The 22303-nt window shown below is 42.5% G+C and overlaps 1 protein-coding gene across 1 annotated transcript in view; it reads left to right on the plus strand.

Annotated features, from left to right (window-relative positions):
- Nucleotides 1-657: 657 nt before the first annotated feature.
- The window catches only part of gdpd1 (glycerophosphodiester phosphodiesterase domain containing 1), a 30164-nt gene continuing 8518 nt past the window's right edge, over nucleotides 658-22303 (plus strand). The window contains exons 1-8 of the mRNA XM_056284032.1: nucleotides 658-693; nucleotides 1286-1446; nucleotides 2513-2555; nucleotides 3093-3228; nucleotides 3487-3532; nucleotides 3958-4079; nucleotides 7716-7805; nucleotides 9360-9493. Of these exons, the coding sequence (XP_056140007.1) occupies nucleotides 1311-1446; nucleotides 2513-2555; nucleotides 3093-3228; nucleotides 3487-3532; nucleotides 3958-4079; nucleotides 7716-7805; nucleotides 9360-9493 (707 nt within the window). The 5' untranslated portion in view covers nucleotides 658-693; nucleotides 1286-1310. The remainder of the gene's footprint in view (nucleotides 694-1285; nucleotides 1447-2512; nucleotides 2556-3092; nucleotides 3229-3486; nucleotides 3533-3957; nucleotides 4080-7715; nucleotides 7806-9359; nucleotides 9494-22303) is intronic.

Here is a 22303-nt window from a genome sequence, read left to right on the forward strand (position 1 = left end):
GAGATGAGGACACATACTCACACAGACAGAGGAGAGAAGGTTAATAAACACATAACATGGACCAACAGGAGATATAAAACAGAGAGACAGAAATCAGTAAAAGGTTTCACAAACATGGTTTAAGAGAGTCTTACTGTTAATCTAGTCCAGGTTTGATGAGTTAAGTAAAGCAGCCATTTAACCAGACCTGGTCTTATATGGTCTATATTGTAGCAAATTCGGGGGGCAGCCGCGGGAACCGCCAAAGCCGGGACGCGAACCCGCATTTCCTGTACCGCGGGCGACAACATTAACCAGTCGACTGAAGGGCCCGACCCGTCAGACAAGGGCCAGCGTGTCTACTTATCCATGCACGTTACAGTATATAGAAAAAACCGGAAGTCTTTCTATTCTCACAAATCAGAAAAAGGTTTTAAAAAAGGTGAAACATGGTTTCGACGAGTCTTCGGGCTCTTCTTGTAAATCTAATCCCGGGTCTGATGAGTAAATACAGCAGTTTTTGCTCTAAACACGGAGAATCGGCCGAGAGACGTCGCCCCTTAAATCGCCCCCCCCCCGCAACGCCAACCGGAAACGGACTTCGGCTTGGTGACAGCCGCCGCATCTGCGGATCGCCTGCGGTCGAACATCAGCTTGTATATTTTGGTTGTACGAAGGCGTTAAAATATCTGGACAACCGCAACTTTTAACAAGGTAACTCAAACCAACAACCCGGCCAAGAAAACACGACCCTGCGTCCTCTCGGCTCGGCGGACACATGTCGGTACGGCTTCGGTCGCCCGGCACCATTAGAGTTGCTATGACGTTAGCCGGGCGAGTGCGCCTGTCTGCGGGGGGTTTAAGACACTTCGGGTGGCGTCAGAGAGAAGGTCTCCAGTAAAACCGAAAATGTCTCTCCTAGTGTCCCTGCTCGGTTCCCATTCACGAAAAAGTGTTTCCCAAATCTGCAAATGAAACTGCCGAAGACCGTCGTTAAATGCCAATCAGCCGATTGGCTAATCGTAGTGGCGCTCGAGCGTTTCCGCGAAGGGGGACAGTGTTTCGGACCCAGTTTGGGAAACACTCCATGGCTGCTCAGTGGGGTGAACCTCACTGGAATGTAAAACATCGCATACACTCAACCCGAGAAGTCTTCTTCAAATGTGGGGGACTGCACTCTCAGAGATTAGTCTTGTGTCCTTCTGTCTACTGAAAGACACGTTTCAATGGGGTATGTCGTGCGGTTTCTGAGGGCAGTTCGTAAGGACTCTCTGAGACACTAAATTGATTTGGTTTTTTTCCCCAGGGTGCATTTTCCTTGCCGACCAGACATGTGTGCCGCGGTGTATGTTTTGTCCACGGTAACGGGGTACGTGCTCACCTCTGCCCTGTTAATGAAATGCCCAACACTTCTGCACCGGAGGAAGCGGGAGGGATTCCTCAGTAGGCACATTTCCCACCGTGGAGGTGAGTGTGGCACTTACACACACACACACACACACACACACACACATATATATATATATATAGGAAATTCATCAGTCAAACACTTAGTCTGCGGTTCATCTTATTGTTTTGACTCTGGATTCCCGTTGCTGCTTGGATAAAGCTCAAAACCCAGCTGTTGGCATTCTGGGCAGTTGAAGGAGCTGTACCTGCAAACCCATAAACACCCACGCTCCCGCTCCCCCTCCCCATTCTGCTTCTGCTCGGCTGCTAGTATCTGTCCCGTTTACTGAAGTGGCGAGGTCTAGGTCCACACTTTTCTCTCACCTGACTCCACAATGGCGGAACCAGCTGCTGGTGTCTGTCAGAGCTGCTGACTGACTTCCTTCCTTCAAAAAAGGCTGAAAAACTTTACCCTTCTAGGCCTACCATACCCCTAAAAGTGATCTCTTGGAACACCTTGCTTTGGATTGGAATTGGCACCAGCTGTTACTAGTTACTTACCAGTTGTTATTTACCATACCTACTTTAACACCATTACTATTCAGCCTTTTTCCTACTTGCACTTCAAGTTTAATTTGCCCGTTTTCTGACTTGTGGCGTCCCTACAGACACAATTGGCCATGTCTGCGGGTGGGAAGCCGGATGTGGGTATGTGTCCTGGTCACTGCACTAATGCCTCCTCTGCTCAGTCAGGGTGCTAGTGCGGCACTGGCACCCTGATCCTCCCACGCACTACGTCCCCCTGGCAAAACTCCTCACTGTCAGGTGAAAAGTAGCGGCTGGAGACTCCACATGTATCGGAGGAGGCATGTGGTAGTCTGCAGCCCTCCCCAGCTCAGCAGAGGGGTGAAGCAGCGACCGGGATGGCTTGGAGTGCAGTAATTGGCTGGATACAATTGGGGAGAAAAGGAGGGGGGGCGTCTGCCAAATGTGTAAATGTAAAGATGATGGTCAAGCTTGCCTCAAATATCCCTTCACATTGATGGCTGCAGAATATGACCATCCCCAGATCGCTGGCTGAATTTACAGTTGCATTGTTTTCAGTTTTTATACAACTTATGAAGTAATTCATTTTATGTTGCAGGGGCAGGTGAAAACCTTGAAAACACCATGACAGCTTTCAAGCAGTGAGTGGTCACTATCTTATGGCATAATGACTAATGGCTAAAATGTTTGTCTTACTTTTCCAAAGTTTCCAAGACATGAAGAAAACAGCTGCATTAATTGACAAGCAGATGCATTTATGTTTTGCATATGTGTGTGCATGTGATGGCGCATATGTCTTTTACCCCAGAACTTACTAGTTTGTCAGTATTTGTCTGACTTAAACATGTAGAACTGAAACCAGAGTTTCCAAGTATGACATCCAGTTGTTCATTCTCAAATTCTGACTTTGTGGTTGAGCTGTGAATTGCCATGTTATAACTCACTGTGTGTGTGTGTGTGTGTGTCCAAAGTTTTACTGCTTTTTGGCATTCGGACATATATATATATATATATATATATATATATATATATATATATATATATATATATATATACATGCAGACCATTTGCTAGATTTCTAAAGCAAATGCCCAGTGAAATTCAGGAAAGTTCTTTGTCGAGGGATTCTCACAAGTATGGTAATGCACACACACATATGCGTTTGTTGATTCATACAGTGCTGTGGATCTTGGTACAGACATGCTGGAGTTGGACTGCCACCTGACAAAGGATGAACAGGTGGTGGTGTCACATGATGCCAACTTGAGAAGGTCCACTGGCATGAACGCTCACATTGCTGATATGACCTATGACGTGAGTATCATGATTGTGATGTCACACACAATATAGTATTGAATATAATCATAATTAATGCTTCTTGCAATAATTGCAAATGGTTCAACGCTTCCATATTTAACACTTTGGATAAGAGGGCCAGCTAAACGTCTGAAATCTTTGTCGTCACAGTCGAGTATGCCCTCACAGCCAGCCTTTTCACAATTTCATCTGAAAGACCCTATAAGCAAAATTTTTGTCAGTGCTTACGTCGATGTGCTATGTGCTTTTTTGCAGGAGCTCCCTCCTTACCTTTGTAAGCTGGGTGTGACTTTTCAGAGAGGTGAGCTCTTCGAAGCCATATCCCATGTCACGCTTACAAAACTTACACCACCCATTCATGTACACGCTAGAGTTACTGGAATATCTGAAATAGCTCAAATAAACTTCACCTGAATTAAAGCGCATTACTTTAACAAGTGTACGCAATCTTGACTGATCATAATGAACCTTGACATTTGAATTTTAGACGATTATTTCTACTTCCCAGTATCTCAGCATTATTCCGTTAAAAAAAAAACCTGCTGGAAAATAAACCCTTGTAAAGCAACCGATAGGCTAAGAGACGACTCCTACCCTGTTTGGTGCTAAAATCAAAATAACTTTTTCACGTCAAATTCACGGCAGCTTTTAAGCTAGATGCATCTGGAGGATGCATGGATGGATGCATAATGGATCACTGTGTCCTTTTTGTGTTTCCATATGCAGAGTGTTACTGCGAAGGAGGGGAGGACAAACGCATTCCTCTCCTCAGGGACGTCTTTGAGGCATTTCCCCATACCCCTGTCAACATTGACATCAAGGTCAACAATGACACACTCATCAAGAAGGTGTGTACATTGTGTGTCTGTCATTTTTTTTCCCTTCTTCTCACTGCCATGCTGTCTACTACACATCCTCTTTTTTCATATTTAAATTTATTCAAGACTTATGGCTGTCACAATATCATATTCTTAACAGATGATAAAATCTAAGTAATCGTTTCACCAGCATCTTGCTTGTTCAGGGTTTATGTTGTGAGATCTTTTGCCACCAAAAGATCCCGACAATGTCCTGTAGTGTGCATGTTTTTGCATGTGTGTTCCTCTGTGTTAGCAGGAGGAAAGTAGAGACAGAGGAAGAAAGGGAAATTTTGTTGAATTAAGCACCAAGAACTTGGCTTAATATTTTTTTAAAGTAACACTGACATCAAAATCTTAAAATTCCTATTGATAGGCTATGTTCCGGGTTGGAATGTGACCACGGCCACCATTCAGCGGCCAAAACAGCGCGTCTGCGGCCACTCGAGAGATCTGTGATTGACTGTAGACAAATTGTGCCGGTGGATACATAGACACCAGTCAATTTGCGTATAGGGTGTGTCTGTAGTGAGATGCTATAAAACCACGGAGAAGCCGTTCTTTCACTCCCTCCTGCTAGCTACTTGGTTTGAGTTTGTGCTATTTTGCTGAGACTTTATTATCGATCTTGCTATGACATATTGCTATCTATCTAAATATCTATCTATCTAACAGTTATTTGTATCATCGAATAGATTATTTGCCAAGTTGTATTGCACTGCCATGCTGTAGGCCTACCACAATTTTTTTCTACGGCAAGTGACGAGCGGTACCGAGCCCCACCCACGAGAACACCCAGGAAGACAGTAGCCAATAGCTTTGAATTCATAAAACCACACCTATTTTTGGTTATGATTCAAACTCCCAATGTTAAAAAATGTGTTCAGAAAGGGCATGTCAGTCTCTCTAACAGTTTCTAGACCAGGGGTGGGCAATCTCATCCAGAAAGGGCCGGTGTGGGTGCAGGTCTTTGTTCCAACCAAGCAGTTACACACCTGTGTCTCCTAATCAAGTTCCTCAGCAAAGACTCTACTGGTTGATTAGTGGGATCAGGTGTGTAACTGCTTGGTTGGAACAAAAACCTGCAGCCACACTGGCCCTTTCTGGATAAGATTGCCCACCCCTGTTCTAGACTATATCCTGTTGGTTGTAGATAGATTTTTACATGATACCACTGCTTCCCTTTTTGAATGTCATGATTCCTGTTTAAAATCGGTATATTGTAACTATTGTTCCGTTCTGTTATGGTGAGACTTGTGGCCTCAAATGCAAGACTGAGACATGGCAATATGGTCAATAAGAAACACAAGGAAGGTGGGGAACACAGGGAAACACACTAGGGCTTGGCCGTGGTCATGACAGTAATTTTTATTGTTTCAGTAAGTTACAAATACGTTTACACACACTAGAAATTCTCTTGGTAGGATGCTCAACATGACATATAAAGCTTTTTGAGCTGCATTTCATGTATGAGACATGCTTTTATTGTTGCTATTATTGTTGCTATTATAGCGTAAAGACACAACACAAACATTTTACTGGGCGATAAAATTATTTTGATGAGTATCTCAAAGAAAATTTCCTCGATTTCAAAATGAACACGGGTCAATTCGGGCTCTATTAAAACTCCTTTAATGTTCAGCAGCACGCAGATGAATGATAACAAGACAGACTGTCCCGCACAAAATTTTCCCTGAGGGTGTCCGGGTAGCGTAGCGGTCTATTTCATTGCCTACCAACACGGGGGTCGCCGGTTCGAATCCCCGTGTTACCCCCGGCTTGGTCGGGCATCCCTACAGACGCAATTGGCTGTGTTTGCGGGTTGGAAGCCGGATGTGGTTATGTGTCCTGGTCGTTGAACTAGTGCCTCCTCTGGTCGGTCAGTATGCCTGTTTGTGGGGGAGGGGGAACTGGGGGGAGTAGCGTGGTCCTCCCACATGATACGTCCCCCTAGCAAAACTCCTCACTGTCAGGTGAAAAGAAGCGGCTGGTGAATCCATGTGTATCAGAGGAGGCCTATGGTAGTCTGCATCCCTCCCCAGATTGGCAGACGGGGTGGAGCAGTGACCAGGACCACTCGGAAGAGTGGGATGATTGGCCAGATGCAATTGGGGAGAAAAAAAAAAGGGGGGGGGGACCTCCCTGAGTGAGTTGATTAGCAAAGCGACATTGCCATCTTTTCACACTGTGAGAGGGTTTGCAGCACAGAAGGAAGCATTTGCCATGTTTGCATCCAAATGTTGAGTGATTTAAAGAGAATTTTGGAAAAGTCTTCTTCCATTTCAATCAATGTGCTTTGAGCAATTATGCAATCTCACTCTGCCCTGAAGTAACTGTAGTGTCAATAAAGGTAGAGTAAAATGGAAAAAGATTGACAAGTATTGCTTGCAGGTAGAGAATTTCAAAGAGTGCATTTCCATTACTTGTGGCAAGCAGTTTAAACTTTTAATCTTTTTTTTTAAAATCACATTTTCAATTTTTGGGTGGCAAGGTGGTGCAGTGGTTAGCGTGGTCGCCTCACAGCAAGAGGGTCTTGGGTTCGAGTCCCGTGGTAGTCCAACCTTGGTGGGTCATCCTGGGTTGTCCTCTGTGTGGCGTTTGCATGTTTTCCCCGTGTCTGCGTGGGTTTCCTCTGGGGGCTCCGGTTTCCTCCCACAGTCCAAAGACATGTATAGGTCAGGTGAATTGGCTGTACTAAATTGTCCCTAGGTATGAATGGGTGTGTGTGTGTGTGTGGGCCCTGTGATGGCCTGGTGGCCTGTCCAGGGTGTCTCCCCACCTGCCACCCAATAACTGCTGGAATAGGCTCCAGCATTCCTGCGACCCTGAGAGCAGGATAAGCGGTGCAGATAATGGATGGATGGATGTTCAATTTTTACTACTGCAAATATCAATTTTTGATAACAGAAATTGATTTACAACTAGTTATGGCTCAATTTCAACTAGTTAAGATACAAATTGTTGGGGGAAATTATCTGACTGGGTTGCTTAGAATTGATGGTTAAAATGCACTTCAACATAAAATGGTTAAGTAGATACTAATTAATTGTAGAGTGTCTAACTGGACTAATTATTATACATATTAAATAAACTGTACACTGAGACTGTTTGGTGGGTGCTGAGAACCAGCAGGAGAAAGTTAATGTGTTTTGAAGTCCATTAGCTAGCAGCCATGCAAATGCCGAGTTTCACTATTGTGAGAGACGGAGGTGTGTGGGTAGAAGTGAAAGCGATATCTGTCTTTCATTCTTGTTTGTGCTCTCTCTCTTGTGCTCTGTCTTGGCTAGAAATGTCAAGACGGCTTAGCTGTTGGTATAGTGATCAAGTCTGACAGACTCCTTGTCATTGAGGATTGCATTACATGATGTATAGACAGTGAAAATAGAAATGGTCATTGTTCAGTAGTGCTGTAGTGGGGAATGGGAAATCAGGAACATTATGTTTAACACCGAAGGGGGCACAACAGACCAAGTAAAGAAAAATGCTTTTGCAGTTAAATCATAAAATTTCTCAGTCACAATTCCAACAATCATTGGCTGTTGACAGCAGCTGTTACAGTTTGTGAGTGATGGTGTTTTGATTTGTTGGTTGAGTGCCTTAAATCCTAAAAATCTGTTTACTTTGTAGGTCTCTGAACTGGTCGTCAAGTATGACAGAGAGCATCTGACTGTATGGGGCAATGCCAGCAACCAGATTGTCAAGAAGTGTTACAAAGAGGTAAATAAATGCAGGACCGCGTGCTGTTGTCTTGATGATTTTGTAGAGATCTTTGAAGTTTGTCGCCAAAGTTTAGATATCTGGCCGCGTTGCTGCTTTGTATCTTCTTTAGAGTCGCATTGTGCAATTCTTCTTGAACCCTGAACTTTATGGCGTAGTGAATAACAATAAAAGTTAAAATCAAGCAAGACAGATAAAAGATAAACACCATGTTTTTAATGACATCTGACATTTTGGCGCATCCTCAGTAGATACTGTTCACTGCAATCACATCATAGGAAGAGAGATCCCTCCTGTTGCTCTTCCGGGGGTTTCCCCCATTTTTTTCCTGATAAGGTTTTTCTTGGGGAGTTTTTCCTCATTCAGGTCCAAGGTGTCATATGTCATCTATTGTTGTATATTGTACTGATTGTAAAGCCCTTCGGGACTACCTTGTGATTTTCGGCAATACAAATAAACTTGACTTGACTAGTTTGCTGAGTGCTGCAAGTGCAATCCAAGTCTCTTACAGGGTTGGGCATTGCACAACAATAATAATAACTCAGCTGGCCGGGCTCTTGTATTTCTAATTGTTGAAAACTGAGGAGTGTAGGCGCATGGGTTATTCAGAGACTAATATGCCAGTGTCCAAATACTGAGATTTATGGTTTGGGCCCAGCATTTCTTCAAGCTCAGCTACGCATCGCAGATTAAAAAATTTGGTGTATTCCTTGGCAGGCAACCAGTTGGGCTCATATGTCCTGCCATTGCTATAAGTGACTCCTACAGGTAGTGGGGTGTTTTTTAAAGTTGTAGGTGGATTTGAGGGAAATATGAGCCTCCACACGCCATATGTTCCCCTGGAGAAACCAGCAGCTGGCAAGTGAAAAGAACTAGTCTGATGACTCCACGTATATCAGAGGAGGCATGTGGTAGTCTACTACACCCTCCCCAGCTACAGGAACAGTAGGGTGGGACCCTAGGAAAACAGGGAACTGAACATGCCAAATTGGAAGAGAAAACCCGAGGAAAATTAATAATTATAAGATAAATAGAAATTCAGGGAGTGGGGGTGACATGAGTCCTTTATTCAACAACCTCTGCTGAAATTTAGTAGCCATGTTACAGGTCAGGAAATACTATTCATAAAACATTCGATTTTGAAAAATGGAAAAACAAATCTATTCCAAATGAATTCATGAATGAGTTTCCATCCCAATTATTTTGAAAAACATTTTGAATCCTTGCAAGTAAATCCCTATGATCCCTATAAAATAAATTACAAAATATTCTCTATAATTTTCTTCACTTTATTGGCCTTATATTAAGATTCAACGCATGTTGTGATGTCCCTTTGATGTGAAAGTGAGCTACTGGAAAGGGGAGACCACTTCCCTAGAGATATGGCACTGAAGAATGACCTCATAGCCTATCATCACAAAATTTGAATTGAATGCAAATGTGCTCTAAACCTTGGTTGTTTTGTTTTGTGTTTTTTTTTGTTTTTGTGGGGTGTGTCCGTGCATACGTGTGCACGTTCACGGGTCTGTGTATGCATGTCGGTGTATGTTCTAGAACCCTCGTATCCCAGTGTTGTTCAGCCTTCCCAGAGTGCTGCAGCTGTTAGGGCTCTTCTACACCGGCCTTCTGCCCTTTTTCCCCTTCAAGGAGCAATTCCTGGAGATCCCCATGCCTTCAATTATTACCAAGTAGGAACACACACACAGACACTGATACACGCACATGCAAAAATAATTTGTTATGGTAATTTTGATCATTGGTTTTCTATCTGGTGTTCAAGGACCCAGAGTACTGTTTCTTATTGCCAGGTAGGTAATTACATTCATCTGTTGCCAGGTCTAAAACCTCCCAGTTGTGCCGTAGCATTAAAATGGCTATTTTAATTTAACAGGTATTTTAATAATTTTATTTTGATTATATCTGACAGCTAACGGCTTTAGTCAAACTACATAAAAATTCAAGTGTAAACAGGTCCAAGAGGGAGAATTGAAGGCTTGCTCACAACACCACTGGAGGAGGTTTGAGCATTTATTACTTCTTCAGAAGTAATAAATCCTCAAACCTCCTATAGTAATAAATGGAGACTTTGGGTACTAGATTTCAGGCAGGACTGAATCAGTATTTTTTTTAGATCCCCCCCCTTTTCTCCCCAATTGTACTTGGCCAATTACCCCACTCTTCCAAGCCATCCCGGTCACTGCTCTACCCCCTCTGCCGATCCGGGGAGGGAGTTTCACCATGGGGACGTAGCATGTGGGAGGATCACGCTATTTCCCCCCAGTTCCCCCTCCCCCCTCAACAGGCACCCTGACCAACCAGAGGAGGCGCTAGTGCAGCGACCAAGGACACATGCCTACATTCAGCGTCCCACCCGCAGACACAGCCAATTGTGTCTGTAGGGACGCCCGACCAAGCCAGAGGTAATACGGGGATTTGAAGCGGGATCCCAGTATTGGTAGGCAACGGAATAGACTGCCATGCTACCCGGACACCCCACTGAATCAGTATTTTGTGGGTTCTTGTCTTGTCGTACGGTATTTGACAGTGAAAAGAGGCAAAGCATTACAATGTGGTATTTTTAGCATTCAGTATTGTACTGGCAAGGTGGTGACAGGGGAGAACGTAGCTAGGCAGCATCGGATGGTGGTCTGTAGGATGACTTTGGAGACCAAGAAGAGGAAGCGAGTGAAGACACAGCCGAAGATCAAATGGTGGAAGTTGAAGAAGGAAGACTGTTGTGTGGAGTTCAGGCAGGAGTTAAGACAGGCACTGGGTGGTAGTGAAGAGTTGCCGGATGGCTGGGCAGCCGTAGCAGAAATAGTGAGGGAGACAGCTAGGAAGGTACTTGGTGTGTCATCAGGACAGAGGAAGGAAGACAAGGAGACTTGGTGGTGGAATGAGTAAGTACAACAAATTGTACAGAGGAAAAGGTTGGCAAAGAAGAAGTGGGATAGTAAGAGAGATGAAGAAAGTAGACAGGAGTACAAGGAGACGCAGCGTAAAGCGAAGAGAGAGGTGGCAAAGGAAAAGGCATATGGTGAGTTGTATGACAGGTTTAGACACTAAGGAAGGAGAAAAGGACTTGTACCGATTGGCAAGACAGAGGGACCGAGCTGGGAAGGATGTGCAGCAAGTTAGGGCGATCAAGGATAGAGATGGAAATGTGCTGACAAGCGAGGAGAGTGTGCTAAGAAGGTGGAAGGAATACTTTGAGGGGCTGATGAATGAAGAAAATGAGAGAGAGAGAAGGTTAGATGATGTAGGGATAGTGAATCAGGAAGTTCAGTGGATTAGCAAGGAGGAAGTGAGGGCAGCTATGAAGAGGATGAAGAGTGGAAAGGCAGTTGGTCCTGATGACATACTTGTGGAGGCATGGAGATGTTTAGGAGAGATGGCAGTGGAGTTTTTAACTAGATTGTTTAACACAATCTTGGAAAGTGAGAGGATGCCTGAGGAGTGGAGAAGAAGCATACTGGTACCGATTTTCAAGAACAAGGGCGATGTGCAGAACTGTAACAACTACAGAGGTATAAAGTTGATCAGCCACAGCATGAAGATTTGGGAAAGAGTAATAGAAGCTAGGTTAAGAGGAGAGGTGATGATCAGCGAGCAGCAGTATGGTTTCATTCCACGAAAGAGCACCACAGATGCGATGTTTGCTTTGAGAATGTTGATTGAGAAGTATAGAGAAGGCCAGAAAGAGTTGCATTGTGTCTTTGTAGATTTAGAGAAAGCATATGACAGGGTGCCGAGAGAGGAGGTGTGGTATTGTATGAGGAAGTCAGGAGTTGCAGAGAAGTATGTAGGAGTGGTGCAGGATATGTATGAGGGAAGTGTGACAATGGTGAGGTGTGCGGTTGGAATGACAGATGGGTTCAAGGTGGAGGTCGGATTACATCAAGGATTGGCTCTGAGCCCTTGTTTGCAGTGGTGATGGACAGGTTGACGGACAAGATCAGACAGGAGTCTCCATGGACGATGATGTTCGCGGATGACATTGTGATCTGTAGCGAGAGTAGGGGGCAGGTTGAGGAAAGCCTGGAGAGGTGGAGGTATGCACTGGAGAGAAGAGGAATGAAAGTCAGTAGGAGCAAGACAGAATACCTATGCGTGAATGAGAGGGAGGACAGTGGCATGGTCAGAATGCAAGGAGTGGAGGTGACAAAGGCATTTGAGTTTAAATACTTGGGGTCAACTGTCCAAAGTAACGGGGAGTGCAGTAGAGAGGTGAAGAAGAAAGTGTAGGCAGGGTGGAGTGGGTGGAGAAGTGTGTCAGGGGTGATTTGCGACAGAAGGGTACCAATAAGAGTTAAAGGGAAAGTTTACAAGATGGTTGTGAGACCAGCTATGTTATATGGTTTGGAGACAGTGGCACTGACGAAAAGACAGGAGGTGGAGCTGGAGGTGGCAGAGTTGAAGATGCTAAGATTTTCACTGGGAGTAACAAAGAAGAACAGGATTAGTAACGATTATATTAGAGGGACTGCTCAGGTTGGACGGTTTGGAGACAAAGTAAGAGAGGCAAGATTGAGATGGCTTGGACATGTGCGGAGGAGAGATCCTGGTTATATTGGGAGAAGGATGCTGAATATGGAGCTGCCAGGGAAGAGGAGAAGAGGAAGGCCAAAGAGGAGGTTTATGGATGTGGTGAGGGAAGACATGCAGGTGGCTGGTGTGACAGAGGAAGACGCAGAAGACAGGAATAAATGGAAACAGATGATCCGCTGTGGCGACCCCTAACGGGAGCAGCCAAAAGTAGTAGTAGTAGTAGTAGTAGTGTACTGGCACCTATAGTTGCATATTAGAATGTTTGAGGGCAGTACATAGTGAATAAAATGTACATATAAGAATTCGGGCACTCAAACAAAATGGAGGAAGGTGATTATAGTATACTGTATAGCAAACAGAGAGTAAATTTGAACGCAGCATCTGATTGGAGTTAGCTAACTGGACCAATAGGGGAATGTAATTAATTTCCTAGCAGAATATAAAACCAGCGACACTAGATCTCTGAGGACCTGTTTCAAAACCATTTATTTAGATGAATCAATAATACCTTTTTTATTTTATTTTTATTGAGTTATATCAAGGTCCATACAAACAATATACTTATTTACATAGGACTTAGAAGCCTCATCTACCCGAGTGTTCCGTAAAACACAGTTGTCAGGTAATAACACTAAGTTAAATTAGAAAATACAGAGGCAAATAAGGACCAATAAAGTAGATAAAAATATAGGTATAAAATGGAAAATAAACCTCATAAAAAATAGAAAACCGAACTTAATAAATAGAACCAGGATGTTGAGGTGTACCGTCTTGATACTCAAGTCTCTTTACAAAAAAGGTTAGGAAAGAAAGAAGGAAGCGAAAAAAGAGACCAAGAAATTCACATTAAACAAATGATGGTCATACAGGTGATATGTATTCAATCCAACTTTCCCATCTTTTCAAAAACGTGTCCTGTTGCAGTCTAATAGAGAAAGTAATTCTTTCCATCCCAAAAGTATTGCTTAAAATGCGAAATAGATATCCATCATAAGCGGTAATATTTTCTGATGGCAGGGCACCAAAATACATGGTCTCTAGTTTAAATGGGATGCCCACCTGAATTACTTTTTGCAAAATTTTATGAACCTCCTGCCAGAAAGGAATTAATATTGGGTAAGACCAGAATATAGTATGATATTGATTTGCCTCAGAGAAACCACGCTGTCTCCAGCATTTGGAAGAGTTGGTATAATGACTCTTTTGAACTGGAGTAATAAAGAACCTAATGAGGTTTTTCCAACAAAACTCTCTCCATTAAGCTGAACTTGAAGTTTTCCACTGCAGCTCACATAAATTCTGCCATTCCTCTTCCGTTATTCCAAGGTTTCCTTCCTTTTCCCATTTTTGTTTCACATATAATGAGTTATGTTTTGTTTGTTGTAGACCCTTTTAAAGTTTTGAGATGGGTTTTTGGTTTGAGCTCAAAACATAAGCCTCTATGAAGATTTTTAGTATAATATTATTCAAGTACATTTGTTTATTTATCTTCATTAATTGCTCAATATAATGTCAAACTTGAAGAAATCTGTAAAAATCATTATTATGGGCATCCGGGTAGCATAGCGGTCTATTCCGTTGCCTACCAACACAGGAATCGCCAGCTCAACTCCCTGTGTTACCTCTGGCTTGGTCAGGCGTCCCTACAGACACAATTGGCCGTGTCTGCGGGTGGGAAGCCAGATGTGGGTATGTGTCCTGGTTGCTGCACTAGCAACTCCGGTTGGGGAGCCTGCTCGGGAAGGAGGGGGAACTGGGGGGAATAGCATGATCCTCCCACGCATTACGCCCCCCCGGCGAAAGTCATCACTGTCAGGTGGCTAGGTCTCGTAGGATATTGATTCCTGGATTTGCCGCTCTTGTTTTGAGTTCACACTCAACAGTGAAGTTTCTTTCATTAATAGCAATCAGTTCATTATTACCTTATTTAATTTAAATGTTGGGACATCCGGGTAGCATGGCGGTCTATTCTGTTGCCTACCAACACGGGGATCGCCGGTTCGAATCCCCATGTTGCCTCCGGCTTGGTCGGGCGTCCCTACAAACACAATTGGCCATGTCTGCGGGTGGGAAACCGGATGTGAGTATGTGTCCTGGTTGCTGCACTAGCTTCTCCTCTGGTCGGTCGGGGTGTCTGTGCGGGGGGGAGGGGAAACTGGGGGGAATAGCGTGATCCTCCCACGCGCTATGTCGCCCTGGCGAAACTCCTCACTGTCAGGTGAAAAGAAGCGGCCGGCGACTCCACATGTATCGGAGGAGGCATGTGGTAGTCTGCAGCCCTCCCCGGATCGGCAGAGGGGGTGGAGCAGCGACCGGGAAGGCTCGGAAGAATGGGGTAATTGGCCAAGTACAATTGGGGAGAGAAAAAAAAGGGGGGGGGTTATCGTTATTATTCAAGCCATGCTGCATCTTCAAATTGTGGAAACTTCTTGGACCCCTGATGCAAAAAAGTACAGTATGCTGTTAAGCCTTGAGTCACCCAACCCTTGAACCTTGCATCTAATTTATTAGGTACTAAATCCGAGTCATACGCACATCATCTCAAACTTTGATAGCCTCCTTTAAATGATTTTGGGTTATTACATTGCTCCACAGCTTAAGTGGCAAACGAATCCATGGATTTCCCAAATCAGTTAAGTTATTCAGCAAAACCTTTTCCCCAATAACAGCTTGAATTGGATTCTCCTCTGTTACAGCCTCCTCAATTTCCTTCCACCTAGCAAAATATTCTGGATTACACCAACAGGTCAAAGATCTTAGTTGAGCTGCAATATAATAATCTTTTAGACATGGGAGTGCGACCCCTCCCTTGTTTTTCGCTAACTGTGGACTCTTGATATCTAATTCCAGGTCTTTGCCCTTGCCAAATGTACCTCGAAATAGGTTTGTCCCATTCCTGAAATTGTTGGTCAGGTAGATCTAGTGGAAGGGACTGGAAGAGATACAGCAATCTTGGCAAAATATTAATTTTAACTGATTCAATTCCAGAACTAAAATTAAGAAGAGGTATTAGGTCCCATCTCCTTACGTCTTCCCTAATCTTTTGATTAAGAGGGAGGAAATTGATGGGATTTTGTTAAATCTTTTGGTATATTTACTCCCAAATATCGCATGGATTCTGCTTCCTACTGCAACTGAAGCTTTGTTGTCATGTTTTTTGAGGGGCTATATTTAAAACTGAAAATTTGAGTTTTTAGAAATTTCAGTTTATACCCAGAGAAGGAACCATAAGTGAGAGTAGAAGTAGTGAGAGTAACTGTACTAGTGAATCTTCCGGGTTAGATAGATATATTAATACATCATCAGCAAATAAGGAAATCTTTTGTTCTCCTCCCTTCATAGCTATCCCTTTAATATTTTTACTCTGAAAAATCCACTGGCTCAAGGGTTCAATAAAAATCGCAAACAAGAGAGGACTAATTGGGCAGCCCTGTCTTGTTCCTCATTCTAAAACAAAGGGGTTGGATATTGCTTAATTCTTGCCTTTGGTTTATCATAAAGAGCTTGTATTGTTTTAATAAATGTACTACAAAAACCGAATGTATTCAAAACTCGATATATAAACGACCAATTCACACAATCAAAAGGTTTTCCCGCATCTAGACCCACCAACAATGCTTCTAAATTATACTTCATTATATGGTTAATTAAATGCAAGGTCCGTCTAATGTTATCTTGAGTTTGTCTTTGACGAACAAAGCCTGTCTGATCTAGGCCGATGATTTGTGGTAAAAGTCCCTCTATTCGTTTTACCAATATATGTGTAAAGATTTAATAATCCTGGTTTAACACACTTATTGGTCTAAAGTTGCCACAATCCAGTTTATCCTTTCCTTCCTTTGGGGTCAATGAAATTACTGCTTCCCTCCAGGAGGGGGGGGTATCTTACTCTCCTTAAGGACCCAGTTAAAGGTGCACTGCATGACAGGGATCAGTGACTTCTTCATTACTTTGTACCATTCCAAGGGGAACCCATCTGGGCCCGGGGCTTTGTTTGATTTGAGATGAGCTATAGCTGCGTTAATTCTTTCTCCGATATTTCAGCTGCGAGCTGATTACTCTGCTCACTGGTTAGTTTAGGTAGGTGAATTGTCTTAAAGAAATCCTCCATTTTTACTTTGTCAGACTGCAGCTGGGAATATAAATGCAAAAAAATGATTCAAAACAACTTTGTATATCTTTTAATTTGTAGTGTATAAGGTTAGTCAAAGGGCTTTTAATTCCATGAATTGAATTCTCAGCCTGTCGTTTTTTTTAGTTTATAAGCTAGCAATTTGCTGGCTTTCCTCTCCCGTCATAATATTTCTGTTTTGTAAATATTAACCTTTTTTGTATTTCTTTTGTGTAGATCGTAATTTATTTCATTCTTTTTCTTCATTAGATGTTCTCTAATTTTTTGGTCAGATGTGTCTTTGTGGGCTCATTCTAATTGTTTCAGTTCTGATTGTAGGTGATCTATTTTTTCTTCCAAAGACCTCTTTAAGTGAGAAATGTGGCCAATTATTTTACCTCGTAGAACAGCTTTACGTGAATCCCAAAGTATCGGAGGGGAGACCTCGCCATTATCATTCTGTTCCAAGTACTCTTTAATATCCACTTTGATTTGATCCTTCATATGGTTCAGAATGTGTGTTTAATCTCGAAAAAGAATTTCTTCGATCCAATTCAAGATTTAGTTTTAAGTAAAGAGGACTATGGTCGGACAGAGCCATAATACCTATGTCAAAGTTACCAACCCTATGTAGGTCTTTGCCAAAGGTAGAAAAATAATCTATCCTGGAGTATACTGAGTGAGGGTTGGAGAAATATGTATAGTCCCTTCTTAATGGATTTAATTCTCTACAGACATCTACTAACCCAATAACATGGATCGCAGAGTTAAGTTTCTTATTTATCAGTTTCTGGATTCTTAAAATGTATTTGAAGAATCCAGATTAGGGTTTAATCTAATGTTAAAATTCCCACCGCAAATCAGGACCCCTGAGTTTCTGTTATTGTCAAATCTTACTTATTCAGACACAAAGGTAGGTCCATATTAAAGACAACAACAAAGAAATACAACACAGGACAAGAACACAAAAATATAGCTAAAAACAGCAGTTCACAAGTCCACAATGATTAAAACCTATACAGACATTTGTTCCAATGTTTCCAGAAACAAGAGGAGTACCTGGTGTCACTTTGTGTAGGCTCAGTTAACAGCATTATAATTACATTCTTAGAATCAGTTAATTGCCACATACATTTGTACATAAAATTCCTTAACACAGCATGAAAAGTAGGAACATTACTAGTCACAAACATATGACTTGCACTTGTCCATCTTGGAAGCTCGAGCAAGATTCTAAATGCATCATTATATGCTACCTGCAGCTTTTTCATTTTTGCTTTGCTATAACCGCACCACAAGTGGGCTGTATAGAGTGGAGTACAGTAGGCCCTAAAAAGGGCAGTTTTAACATCATCTGTACACATGAAATTTGCATGCCAGCATATTGGCTTGTGCATACAGTTTGCAACACTGGCGCTACACATCATCGTCATCACATAGAACATCCCAGATATCTAATTTTGTTCACCACATTTAGTGCTTGGTCTGCCAAGAAGAATGAGGGAAATTTTTGCTTCTTATTCTCCTTGGTTTTAGCAATCATGACAAAACTTTTTTTTAGAGTTAAATTTAATGTCATGCTGCACACCATAACTTGAACAGACTCTGAGCAGTTGCTGTAAGCCAGCACTATAAGGGGACAGTATAACTAAGTCATCAGCATACATCAGATGGTTAATAAGACTATCCCCCACCATACAGCCAGTCTTACACTCTTTTAACTTTTTGGAGAGATCACCCATATACACACTGAAGAGAAAAGGCAACAATATTCCACCTTGTTTGGATCCCATTGGTCACTGGGAAGGGTGAAGAGATACTCTTACCCCATCTGACTTGGATGGTTTGATATGAATACCAAAAAATGCAAGATCCTTATGAAATAAGAGGGGAGCCCTTGCTCTTGTAGTTTAACAAACAATTTACCATGATTAAGTCGGTCAAAAGCTTTTGATGCATCCATAAAACACATAAATACTGTAGTGTTACGTCTTCTATATTTACTAACAACTTCCTTCAGTGCATATATGCACAAATCTGTGCCATGTTTATTTCTAAAGCCAAATTGATTGTCAGTAGTTGATATATATTCTTGAAGCCTATCCAAGAGAATTCGTTCCAATACTTTGGAAAGTATGCTAGCCAGAGCAATTGGCCTATAATTTTCTATGCTGGATATTTTACCAGTTTTGTCTTTGATTACTGGCACTAGTAAGCCAGACAACATAGAGTCTGGTAGGATGCCATGCATGAACAATCCAGAAAAACACATAGCAAGTAACATTGAGATTCTGTGGCTAGCATACTTCAGATGTTCTGCTGTTATTTGGTCAAGGCCACATGCTTTGTTCACTGACAATTTCTAAATGGCATAGCACACTTCATCAAGTCTAATCACTACATCATCATTGTTAGAGACATCACCAACATTAAATCCATCACTCTTTACACAATTAAAAAGGTCTCTATAGTGTTTTCTCCACAATTAAGCAATATTTTCAGGCCCAGTAATCCCATCAATGCTGGATGGCAAGGGCATCTTACTATTATTAACAACCTTAACTTCCTTCCAGAAGTCATAGACATTTATTCTGCTGAAGCTTTTTGGCCATGGAGTTTGCCCTCATGGCCTGCTCATTTCTTTTCATGAAACGTACAGCATATTTAAGTCTAGCGTTAGCCTGTTTCTTGTGTTCACACTCTGGGCCATGCCTAGCTTTTCCTGATAAGATCCAGTTTCTGAAAGCTTCTTTGGCCTCTACATGCAGTTCAGATACATATTCATTCAATCCTGGCCTGACGTTATGTTGTTTAGCCCTTTTTTGGTAGAATGATTTACTGCCATTATTTAGACATTTCACAATTTTATCATACATTATACATAGATCATGCTTGTGGTTTTGGTTCTTACAGTTAATGCTGCCTCACAGAATATCATCAAATGGTATGTCCATATTACTTAGGCTCTTATCAGTCAGTGAATTATAATGCTTTAAGTCAGCGGTCGGGAACCTATGGCTCGCGAGCCATATATGGCTCTTCCGGTGACGGCATATGGCTCCCAGACAATTTTGAGTTGAAAATTATTTTTTTTTCAAAAAAATCAGTTTGGAACTGATTTTAAAATACTTGTGATATTTCTTAATAATACTGTGTCATTTTAAAGTAAACAGAAATTAGTTTTGAAGATAAATTTCACGGGTCACCCGTGGGTCGGGTCGGGAACCAATGGCTCGCGAGCATGTCCGGGTCATTGTAAAGGTGAAGAAATCAATTTTATCAGATAGCCAACTAGTTTATCCGCTTCAACCCTTGTAACGGAAAAGATGGCGAAAAGAAAAAAAGACGATGATTACCGTGCATTCCAGGCTGCGTGGACAGAGGAATTTGCATTTGTGGAGAGAGCAGGATCTGCGGTATGTCTAATATGCAATGATAAAATTGCATCGATGAAACAGTCAAATATAAAGCGGCACTTCGATACGCACCATGCTTCATTTGCATCGAAATATCCAGCGGGGGACAGCAGGAAAAGGGCATGCGAGGAGCTACAGCGGAGAGTGCAGACGAGTCAGCAGCAACTACGTGTGTGGACCAAGCAAGGTGACGGGAATTCCGCTAGCTTTGCGGGGGCTTTGGCAATAGTAAGGAATGGAAAGTCATTCACAGATGGCGAGTATGCCAAAACATTCATGCTTGATGTGGCCAATGAACTGTTTGATGACTTCCCAAATAAAGACAAGCTAATCAAACGAATAAAAGACATGCCCCTGTCAGCAAGAACTGTGCACGATCGTAGCATCATGATGGCAAATCAAGTCGAGGAAACACAAATTAAGGACATAAACGCCGGGACATACTTTTCTCTCGCGTTAGATGAGTCAACAGACGTTAGCCATCTATCTCAGTGCAGTATCATTGCCAGGTATGCTGCAGGTGACACACTGCGTGAGGAAAGCTTGGCTGTTTTGCCAATGAAAGGGACAACAAGAGGAGAGGATTTATTCATGTCTTTCATGGAGTTTGCTAAAGAAAAAAAACTACCGATGGATAAACTTATTTCTGTCTGTACTGATGGTGCACCCTGTATGTTGGGGAAGAACAAAGGATTTGTAGCGCTTCTCCGTGAACATGAAAAGAGAGCCATCCTAAGTTTTCATTGCATCCTGCACCAGGAGGCGCTTTGCGCTCAGACGTGTGGCCAGGAGCTTGGCGAGGTGATGTCTCTGGTCATTCGAGTGGTCAACTTTATTGTTGCCCGAGCTTTAAATGATCGCCAGTTTAAAGCTCTGTTAGAAGAAGTTGGGAATCATTATCCCGGTCTGCTTTTACACAGCAACGTGCGTTGGTTGTCAAGGGGGAAGGTGCTCAGCCGTTTTGCAGCTTGCCTGAGTGAAATCCGGACTTTTCTTGAAATGAAAGGCGTCAAGCATCCTGAGCTAGACAACACTGACTGGCTCCTGCAGTTTCACTATCTCGTGGACATAACTGGCCATCTGAACCAGCTCAATGTGAAAATGCAAGGTATTGGAAATACAATCTCATCCCTTCAACAAGCAGTGTTTGCATTTGAAAGCAAGCTGGAAGTCTTTCTCAGGGACATTGAAACAGGTCGTCTTCTGCACTTTGAAAGACTGCAACAATTTAGAGATGCATGCTTAGCAAGTGACTCCACTCAACATCTGGATCTCCAGCAGCTAGCTGGCTTTACGTTCAATCTCCTGCAGTCATTCAAAGCACGTTTTGGAGAATTTCGTGCGCGCACTGGTCTTTTCAAGTTCATCACTCATCCACATGAGTGTGCAGTGGACAAAATCGACCTGACATGCATCCCCGGGGTCTCTATCGGAGACTTTGAGCTGGAAGTTGCTGACCTGAAGGCATCAGACATGTGGATGAGTAAGTTCAAGTCACTTAATGGAGAGTTGGAAAGTCTTGTGCGACAGCGAGCAGAGCTGGCGAGGGAACACAAGTGGACAGAAATTAAAAATCTTCAACCTGAAGACCAGCTGATTCTTAAAACTTGGAACGAGCTTCCTGTGACATACCACACAATGCAGCGTGTGAGTATTGCCGTATTGACCATGTTTGGCTCTACATATGCATGTGAACAGTCTTTCTCGCATATGAGGAACATTAAGACCAACTACGCTCACGTTTAACTGATGGAAGCCTCAACGCCGGCATGAAGCTCAACCTCACCACGTATGAACCAGACTACAAGGCCATCAGCAAAACCATGCAGCACCAGAAGTCGCATTAAAAGTAAGACATATTTAATTTATTATACGTTGAAAATACTATATGGCTCTCAATGAAATATATTTAGAAATATTTGGCTTTTATGGCTCTCCCAGTCAAAAAGGTTCCCGACCCCTGCTTTAAGTCATCTTCTATATAGGCCTAGACCAATCTACTTTCCCACTTTGTTCACGGTTATCATAACTGGTCAACTCAGGTAGACTCTCCACATTTAATATCATACACACAGGTATGTGATCTGTTGTGGCCAGACCATACAAGAGCTCCAGTTTTTCTAAACATTCATGAGCATTGGCTGTACATATACAGTGATCCAGCCAGGATGTTTTATGCCATGCTTCACTGATATATGTGTAGCTATCTACTGGCAGCAGCACTTTACTAAAAACAACCAACTTGTAATCTTGACAAAATTGGATTAGGTGTTGACCAAATAAGGAATTATTATCCGCAATATCAGCATTCATGTCTCCCACAACAAACATACACATATATGCACTTTCTTTAATAAATACACTAATAAAAGCGAGCCTATTCAGGTATTCATCCTCATTTTGGTAACATTCATAGGGAGTGT

The sequence above is a fragment of the Lampris incognitus genome, chromosome 7, assembly GCF_029633865.1.
Source record: "Lampris incognitus isolate fLamInc1 chromosome 7, fLamInc1.hap2, whole genome shotgun sequence".
NCBI lineage: Eukaryota > Metazoa > Chordata > Actinopteri > Lampriformes > Lampridae > Lampris > Lampris incognitus.